Source organism: Populus alba, chromosome 12 (assembly GCF_005239225.2).
Source record: "Populus alba chromosome 12, ASM523922v2, whole genome shotgun sequence".
NCBI classification, from domain to species: Eukaryota; Viridiplantae; Streptophyta; class Magnoliopsida; order Malpighiales; family Salicaceae; genus Populus; species Populus alba.
Window position 1 is genome coordinate 13,764,205 of NC_133295.1, and position 10,274 is coordinate 13,774,478.

The window sequence follows — 10,274 nt, forward strand, 5'->3', positions numbered from 1 at the left end:
TAATTTAAGTTGAATGAAAATTAATTTTTATAATTGGTTTTCATTTGCTTTTTATGGAGCTATCGTGATTTCAAACAAATATCCTAACACAAAGTTGATATTCAATTTTGTGAGATAATTTTTGTATCATATAATTAAGTAGAAAGTAGTTTTAAAAAAATATGTCATTTGAAAATCTTTTCAAGATTTAATTATATTTTTATTGGTCATTCGGATTATTTTTAAACCCATCAAATCAACCGGATTATGTCGAAAAAACTTATATGTTGTTTATTTTAAAACCTGGATTAGATAAAAAATCAGATCAAAAATTTTTAAAGTTGATCTACTAAGCCAGATTGAACATAATGCTAAAGAATTTCCATGTTGTCCAAAATATATATATATATATATAAATTTAGTTGACCATAGTGGAGCAGCTCCCCCCATTTGATTCAGTATATTATAAAATTGGATGCATAAATCGATAATTTTTCCTTGCCTATACAATAAACTATGAAGTCCATCTAAATGAAGGGTAGAAAACATATTAGCTCCATTAAAATTTTGGTGTTTCCCGAATCCAACACTATAAATAATGCTGCTACTTACTCCCAAAAATTTACTACTTCCCGACAAACATTGCCCGCTGTGAAGCGCGGGACAGTATTTGCTAAGATTTTGAAGAACAATAGTATACATTTTAACTAGGAAAAGAACTTATTGATCATAAACAGTAGAGTCAGCCTGAGGCATTTCTGTGAACCAAAACTTCTTTCAATTCTACAATGGAGAATGGCTTTGTCAATGGGGGCCATCGAATTATGAAATCCGAAGCAACTTGTTTCATCGATGGCCTAGATTTGGGAACAGCGTTCAAGCAAGCAAATGCTAGTTCTGCAATATAGACCACACCTGCTGCAACCCGATGCTCAGGAGGCGGGAGGCGCTGGTCTAAGATGTCCTTGAAGAGCGTATTCTGACAAATTGCCGCTGTTGTTGATGAGGATGCCGATGACAACAAAGATGAAATGAAATCGCCTGGACGCCTTCCCATCATGATTTCCATAGCCACCACTCCAAAGCTATAGACATCACATTTTTCGTTCACTTCCATTGTGTAGGCCAGCTCTGTAGACGAACAATCATGCGTTCCTTTTAGTACCAAAATAAGTTTTGGACAACTCTAGTACATTAAAACTTGGACTCGAATCCTAAAATTATTGTTTGCTTACATACACCGCCTAGGAATAGAAGCATATTTGTATAGGAAAATTTCTTATAAGGGATGAACACTTACAGATATAATTAATGGTTGTTGTCGAGTAATGTTTCATTAGAATTAAGAAATAAACCAAAGATTAGGAAGGAGATGTTGAAAAGTCTGACTAACCTGGAGCTGTGTACCCAGCGGTACCTGCAAGGGAGGTCCAGTTAGATGAGTCAGGCAATAGTAGCCTAGCTGTGCCAAAGTCGGACACATGAGCCTCATATTCTGAATCCAAAAGAATATTGTTGCTTGTAATATCTCGATGAACGATCGGAGGTGAGCAATTGTGGTGCAGGTAGGACAAAGCATTGGCCACTCCTCTCACAAGATTGATCCTCTTCATCCAATCCATCTCCATTGCTTGTTCCTCATTGTCTAAAACAGTCCTCAAACTACCCCTTTCAAGGAATTCATAAACCAGAAAAGAGTGTTTTCTATGTGAGCAGAAGCCATACAGCTTCACGATGTTTCGGTGGCGTATACCCAATAAGGAATGCATCTCACTTGTAAAAGCTTTCAAACCTATCATCTCATCATCTGGTGATTGGTGAAATTTCTTCACAGCCACCACTAGCCCTGTTGGCAGAGCAGCTTTGTAGACAGCTGCAAACCCTCCTACTCCAATACAATGGCTGGGGTTGAATCCCTCTGTTGCCTCAATGATGTCCTCATGATTTATTTCACCTTGATGGCCCCATATCGAGAACAGATCTCCGCGTTCCATTGACATTTTTCGTCTACTTCTAATTCTCCGCCGGAGAATGAAGAAACCTCCAATCAAGGTGAAAAAAAAAAATAAAAATCCCAACAGAGGGAGTGTAATCAAAATGACAACTTTTTTTCCCTTTCTATGCAAAGGCCTGCTTCCTAGGAGTGTCTCACAGACCTTCAAACCAGTAGCATTGCCACATAGGTTGGTATTGTTGTGAATTGCTTGAAATGGAGCCTCATGGAAGGCTTTGATGTCAGGAATCGGACCCTCCAACTTATTATTGGAAACATCCACGGTTGTCAAGCCTCGCATAGAACTAAAAGTGGTTGGAATGAAACCAGACAGCATGTTGTGGGAAATGTTCAAGGACTCTAGCCGTTGCAGGTTTCCGAGCTCCTGTGGTAGGTCTCCCATCAGAGAATTCCAACTAAGATCAAGACTTTGAAGAAAGCGCAAATACCCTATCTCTGCAGGAATAATCCCTTTGAAACTATTCTTGCTCAGATTCAAGAATAATAGCTGAGAGTACTTGCCAAGCTGTCTGGGAATTGATCCACTTAAATTGTTTGCTGCTAGGTCAAGTGTTTCAACATCAGGCAACACTTCAATAACTGAAGAAATATCTCCTAAAAGTCGGTTATTGCTGAGCTTAAGTTCAAGCAACTTCAACTTTCCCAATTCAATTGGAATTTGACCAACTAGATGGTTTGAAGAGAGATCAAGTGCTTTGAGATTAGATGCCTTTCCTAGCTCAGCCGGTATTTCACCAGAGATTTTATTTCTCGAGATTTTTAGATATGTCAGATTATGGAACTGCTCCCATTTCCATGAAAGTTTACCATGAAACTCATTATCACTCAAATCCATGTAGTATAAATGTGGGTATATGCCAAAATCTTCAGATATATTTCCACTAATTTGGTTTCTGTTAAGAAAGAATCTCAACAAGCTGGTGCAATTTCTCAAACTTTTTGGGATAGGTCCAGTAAAATAATTGCCCCAGGCAGCAAAAAACAAAAGGGATCCCCCAAGGCACATGTCTCGGGGTAGATGTCCAGTGAATTTATTAGAATATATTTGCAAATGTTCCAAATGTGTAAGGTTATTTATTTCTGGAGGCAAGGAACCAAAAAGGTTGTTATATGGAAGGTAAAGCTGGAGTAAGTTTCTCAAATTTCCTAATGAAGCAGGGACTTTACCGGTTAGGTTATTAGGTCCAAGGTCTAGGACAGTGAGAGATGTCAAGTTTCCTATAGAAGATGGTATCATGCCACTGAGATTATTATCACATAGGGTAAAGTAAAGGAGAGATCTCATGTTCCCTACTTCGTCAGGAACGGAACCAGAGAGTTTGTTTTTAAGAAGGTAAAGTTCTAACAAGTTGGTTAAGTTTCCTATGGACCTAGGAATAACACCGGTTAGGCTGTTGATGTTCAGGTCTAGAACTGCAAGAGATGTCATCGTTCCAACTTCCTCTGGTATGGGACCAAAGAGTTTATTAGCAGATACAAGAAATTTTGATAAGTGGCTCATATTTCCTATGGAATGAGGGAGAAAACCCGTGAGATGATTTTTTTCTAAATTTATTTCGGAAAGTGAACTCATCATTCCTATTTCTGGAGGGAAGGAACCATTCATATCATTATTGGATAGCGAAAATATTCTGAGGCTTTTTAAGAAGCTTATTTCAGATGGAATGTTTCCTGAAATATCATTGTAAGACAAGTCAAGGATGGTGAGCCTGGAAAGGTTACTAATTTGTGAAGGAATGGTTCCATAGAGTGAGTTGTTACTGAGGTTAAGCTTCATCAAGTCTGGGAAGGACGAGAAATTAAGACTATGAATTGTACCTCTCAAACCTGCATTCTGAAGACTTAAATTGGCAATGCCACCAGCTTGGTAACAATCAACTCCAACCCATTTGCAAGGGGTGTCTCCATTCCATGAACTCAGGAGGGATTGGCTTTCATTGTCAAGACTGGCTTTCCATTTCAGAAGGGCCTGTGCTTCTTTGAATCCTGCACCGCTAATAGTACTGTCAGGAATCGAAGTTATGACGGTAGAACAAGCAAGCAGGTTGTAAACCAAGAAAGTTATGGTGGAGAAGAAGGAAAATTGGGATGATTTGGATATTGATGTCATGGTCTTGATTGTTTTCTCTAATCAGGATGAGTAAAAAAAACATATACCAGGGCTGCATATGGAGATGCTGTCCTGTTACATATATATAGAACGAGAGCACCAAACTGATACTTTCAGTATGTAGGGGTGTTCACGGTTCGATTCGGTTTGGTTTAGGCTTAAAAAACCAACCAAACGAAATTACAGTATTTTTGTAAGAAATTAACCAAACCGGACCGGAAACCGGTTCAAACCGAACCAGTCCGGTTAAGTTAAATCCGGGTTTTTTAGGAAAAAACCGGGAAACCTAATCCCATCATATATGAATTTTTTTTTAATTGGCTTAGCCTTACATTAAACAACGCGTACTCCATTGAAATTGAAATAATATTGGCCTACACTGTTTACATGGTCTTAGATTGAGTGCCTAGTTCTTCACTGGAGAAAACTTCAAATTTGGTGGATGATGGTCGAGTAGAAACAGAGGGTTGATCAAACAAAAAAGGAGAAATATAAAATATTTGGCTTAATCTTGTACGATAATTATACACTAAGCGACCCTATTTTCATTTCCAATCATAATCATTTAGCCTTAATTTTAAGCATTCAACAACAAGGGCCATTGCAAACTAGGGCTAGTGCCAAAGCTTCAAAGAAATTTATTCCAGTTGAGATGAGCATTGATGATAGTTGAACTGTCAAATATACATGACACGATCCCCAATTGCTTCTTCAAGAGGATTGTTTCAAACAACAAGTTCTCGAGGGTCAAGGAGGGCTACTTTTGCAAATGGCTCTCTTTTATATATATATATAAAAGAAGAAGATACCCAAGTATTGATAAACAATAAACTTTACCTCTTTCACTCTTTCTGCTGCAAGTGAAGATTTTGTTCAGGTTTGTTTACGGCTGCAAGTATACTAGATGGATGCGGAGATATGAGTTATTTACTTACTGATCAGCTAGAGAAGAGACAGATGCGGGGGCAAGAGGCAGAGAAAATGAAAATTAAAGGGAAAAGGAAGAAGAAGATAAGACTTTTGTTCGTGTGAGCGGCGGCTTCAGAAATAAATTGTGATTTCATTTAGGTTTAGGTTTACTTACTGTACTATTTATACTAGTTTGTTTATAACTTTATTTTATGGGTAAACCGGTTCGGTTCACTGGTTTCAGTGGTAAAACCGAAACCGAACCGAACCGGAAAGATTTTTTATTTTAATAATCGGTTTAATCGGTTTTTCATCTTGGTTTGGTTTTCTCAGTTAATTTTCCATCGGTTTTCTCGGTTTTTTCGGTTACTCGGTTTTTTTAACACCCCTATCAGTATGAACAGTGTCTCTCAATACTTTTCAGGTTTTCTTGTTTTCCTTGCCATTAATTAAGTTCGTGTTTAGCGTTTGGTACATAGCTTCAATCACTATCCTCTTTCTTGGGAGCCGCCAGGACTTTGTTTCTGTTCAGCGTTTGAGAAAAGCTAGCTATGATTTTGGAAAAGCATACTTTTACTTGCCTTCCATTGGTACATAGCAGTTGAAAAGTATAAGCAATTCAAGGTAGTGGGGCTAGGGTCGCCCACTGTACACATTCTATGACTGACAAGGTTTTTTTTTATTATTATTTTTGGAGTTAAATATTTTTGACTAATTTATTCAACATATAAAAAATTAATTACTTCTGGCATGTATATCTATATATAAAAAAACCTGCTAATCATTAAACTCAATATACCAAATAAATTTATTTTTTTAAGGCATTCTTGAGATATCTTTAGCACAAGTCATCCACATTTTCACTAGTGATACATTCACAAAAAAATTATTTCTAGCAACCCATCCTTAAACTTGAACCAAACTCAATCACACTGGTGCGTACCTTAATCGAGAAGATGACTATGTAGAAGTCAGAGTAAGGATTTTCGGTGGCAAATAAACAGCTGAGCATAACGGTAAAAATCTTCTTCTGTGCACATAGCTCATGGAGTGATTTTATATGGAAATATAAAAGTCACAATAATATTTTTTTTTCTCGCTTCACATTAGCAAATAATATTCTCAGGTTTGAAGGCCGTATGAAGAAACCGCCGGAAAAGGGTGGCTTCGCTGCAACTTTCTTGCTGTGCATCTTCTGTTTGAATTAATCTTAATTTTGTAATGGAATGTAATGGACCACGCACCTCTCTAATTCTATCCCCACAAAATTGAACTTTGAAAAATGACGTGGTATTGATTGTGGGGTGCAGATATGAGTTTTGCATGTTTGAGATTTAATTAATATTTATTGCTTTTAATTTTATTTTCCAAAACAATTTCGATTCATGCTAAAGGAAGCAATCTTAGATGAAATTAAGGGTTCGTTTGTTCTGGAAAAAAGAATTTTTGAAGAAAAATGAGTTATTTTTCATTGTTTGGATAAGAAAAATATTTTCATATAATATATATTATTTTTTCATCAATGGTTGTTTAATAATGATAAAAAAATGATATTGATTGTTGTTATGGTAATAATGATGTTAAGAGGTTATATACAGTGAGATGCTAAAGAAATAAATGTTATGATGAGATGATTATATTTTTAATAAAAATATGAGGGTGCTGGTGTGGTTGGGGGTAATGATAGAAGGTTATTATAGAAAGATGATAAAATAGTTGTTGTAGTGGAGGATAGTGGTGGTGGGATTATAATGATGAAGGTGGCGATGGTTGTGGGACGGTGGTTGTTGTGGCAGTATTTGGTGAATTTTACAAGTTAATTTCATTATGAGATAAAGATATATTTTTTAAATTGATACTATTCAAAGGTTGATTGGAAAATATATTCTATTGACTTAGTTTTAGTTTTGAGTGTCTGTTTCACCTTGAAAAATAACATTGAAAAATAAAAGAACATGCATTCTAGAAAAATGACAAAGTAGTCAAGCCAATGGAACAGAAATCAAAGAATAAGAAATATATATATTTTTTTAAATTGATACTATTCAAAGATTGATTGGAAAATAAATTTTATTGACTTAGTTTTGAGTAATATTTGTTTAACGTTGAAAAACAAACATTGAAAAATAAAAGATAATGCATCCTAGAAAAATGACGAAGTAGTCAAACTAATGGAATAAAAATCAAAGAATAAAAAAAATAATTTTTTTTATGAAAAATATCACGTAAAAATTATAATTCGTAATTTTATTAATGAATAATTTATCAGTTTTAGAAAAAATTTATTTAATTTTACAAGATTATAATAATAATAATTCTAATTCAAATAGGAAAATATTACATAAATAAAAATAAAGTTAAACATCTGAAATTAATTAGAAAAATAGAAAAACATATAAAAATAACGACTTTTAAGCTTAATTTGAAGTTCTTTGGATAGTTTCAACAAGTTGACCTTTGACTTATAAAATTTCCTGAAAAATAAAAAAACTCAATTTAATAGTCAGATCTGAGATATGGGGTTTTTCTTCACAGAAGCACGATTAGGTCTCTTTTCAGGCTTGGATCTATCCATTTTATCCAAATACATCACTATAAGGCTAACCACGTAGTTCAAAAAGTCAATCCTCCATCAAAAAGACTACTCTCAGTACGAAAATGTACTCATAATCAATCTAAAATCAGAAAAATCCATTATTTTATCCTGTTTAATTATTTGCACTGCTAATGCTTTATGGCGATTTCGGTTAATGACTTAGGCAGTGTTTGTTTAAGAGGTTCTGTTTGTATATTCCTTAAAACCTGTTCGATAAAGGAAAAAAATATAGTTTATTGTTCATGGATTCCACAGTGTTTTTGCGTCCAAGAAAAAGAAAAGCAAGTAAATGCTACTTCTTCGCCCTCTTCATAGAATTAATTAGAATCAACAATGTAGTATGCTTCACTATTCTAGTCGGACCGATTCTGATCCAAAACTCAAAATGCATTGAACTGGGTCCGACCCAGTAAAATAAAAAATAAAAATTATTTTTTTATTTTTTAATTGTATTTTATTCAAAAAACTAGTGTTTAATATGATTCAATGATACTACATAAATTAGACAGAGATCATTTGATGACGTAACATTTACAGAATTTAATCACAATCTAAAATTTGTTCCTGATTATATTTTACCTGATGTTGCGCAGTTAAGAAATCAAAAAAACTAGAAAAATGGGATGATTTGGATATTGATGTCATGATCTTGATTGTTTTCTCTAATCAGGATGAGTAAAAAAAACATATACCAGGACTGCATATGGAGATGCTGTCCTGTTACATATATATAGAACGAGAGCACCAAACTGATACTTTCAGTATGAACAGTGTCTCTCAATACTTTTCAGGTTTTCTTGTTTTCCTTGCCATAAATTAAGTTCCTGTTTAGCGTTTGGTACATAGCTTCAATCACTATCCTCTTTCTTGGGAGCCGCCAGGACTTTGATTCTGTTCAGCGTTTGAGAAAAGCTAGCTATGATTTTGGAAAGCATACTTTGACTTGCCTTCCATTGGTACATAGCAGTTGAAAAGTATAAGCAATTCAAGGTAGTGGGGCTTGGGTCGCCCACTGTACACATTCTATGATTGACAAGGTTGCTTTGTTTTTTATTTTTGGAGTTAAATATTTTTGACTAATTTATTCAATAGAAGTAAAAAAAAAAAAAAAGTAATTAATTCTGGCATATATATCTATATATAAAAAAACCTGCAAAGCATTCAACTCAATATACCAAATAGATTTATTGTTTTAAGGCATTCTTGATATATCTTTAGCATAAGTGCTCATCCACATTTTCACTAGTGATACATTCACAAAAAAAATTATTTCTAGCAATCCATCCTTAAATTTGAACCAAACTCAATCACACTGGTACCTTAATCGAGAAGATGACTATGTAGAAGTCAGAGTAAGGATTTTCGGTGGCAATTAATTCAGCTGAGCATAACGGTAAAAATCTTCTTCTGTGCACATAGCTCATGGAGTGATTTTATATGGAAATATAAAAGTCACAATAATATTTTTTTTCTCGCTTCACATTAGCAAATAATATTCTCAGGTTTGAAGGCCGTATGAAGAAACCAAATTCAAAATGTATACCGCCGGAAAAGGGTGGCTTCGCTGCAACTTTCTTGCTGTGCATCTTCTGTTTGAATTAATCTTTATTTTGTAATGGAATGTAATGGACCACGCACTTCTCTAATTCTATCCCCACAAAATTGAACTTTGAAAAATGACGTGGTATTGATTGTGGGGTGCAGATATGAGTTTTGCATGTTTGAGATTTAATTAATCTTTTATTGCTTTTAATTTTATTTTCCAAAACAATTTCCATTCATGCTAACTAACTGGAAAAAAGAATTTTTGAAGAAAAATGAGTTATTTTTCATTGTTTGGATAAGAAAAATATTTTCATATAAATATATATTATTTTTTTCATTAATGGTTGTTTAATAATGATAATAAAATGATATTGATTGTTGTTATAGTAATAATGATGTTGTGATGATAATAAAATAATGATTATATTGATAATAAAAAGACAAGAGTGATGTTGTTGTGAGGGATGGTGATGATCAAAAGTTATTATAGAAAGATAATAAAACAGTGGTTATATTAATAATAAAATAGTAGTTGAAATAGAGGACAGTAGTGGTGAGGTGATAATAATGAAAGTTGTAGTGGTTGTAAGATGGTGACAGTTGTGGCCGGTGAATTTTACTTATTAATATTATTATGAGATTAATATATTTTAAATTGATAATATTCAATTGAAAAATATATATTCATTGAATTAGTTTTGAATATTTGTTTGACATTGAAAAATAAAAAATAATGCATCCTAAGAAAAATGACGAAGATGTCAAGCTAATGGAACAGAAATCAAAGAATAAAAAAGATAATTTCTAAAAAAAATATCTTTTTTATTCTTTGATTTCTGTTATTCAAAGATTGATTGGAAAATATATTCCATTGACTTAGTTTTGAGGTTTGTTTAACGTTGAAAAATAAACATTGAAAAATAAAAGACAATGCATCCTAAAAGTCAAACTAATGGAATAGAAATCAAAGAATAAAAAAGATAATTTTTTTAAAAAAATATCACACAAAATTATAATTATAATTTTATTAATAAATAGTTTATCAATTTTAGAAAAAAAATTGTTCAATTTCACAATATTATAATAATTAGAATTCAAATTCAAATAGAAAAATATTACAT

General features: G+C 33.5%; 1 protein-coding gene across 1 annotated transcript; it reads right to left on the reverse strand.

Annotated features, from left to right (window-relative positions):
- Positions 1-709: 709 nt before the first annotated feature.
- LOC118060630 (uncharacterized) lies at positions 710-4,103 on the reverse strand. Its single transcript, XM_035073876.2, has 2 exons — positions 1,373-4,103; positions 710-1,110 (listed from the first exon to the last, which is right to left on the reverse strand). Exons 1-2 carry the CDS (start codon positions 4,101-4,103, stop codon positions 722-724), a joined length of 3,120 nt encoding a protein of 1,039 aa, XP_034929767.1. The 3' UTR covers positions 710-721.
- Between the last annotated feature and the right edge of the window lie 6,171 nt (positions 4,104-10,274).

What these genes read in the sequence shown, in the direction of transcription:
- LOC118060630 (XM_035073876.2), bottom strand. Translation starts at nt 4,103, where the DNA reads ATGACATCAATATCCAAATCATCCCAATTTTCCTTCTTCTCCACCATA. An exon ending in CGCTGGGTACACAGCTCCAG is followed by an intron (nt 1,111 to 1,372) that starts GTTAGTCAGACT and finishes GTTCGTCTACAG; the next exon opens with AGCTGGCCTACACAATGGAA.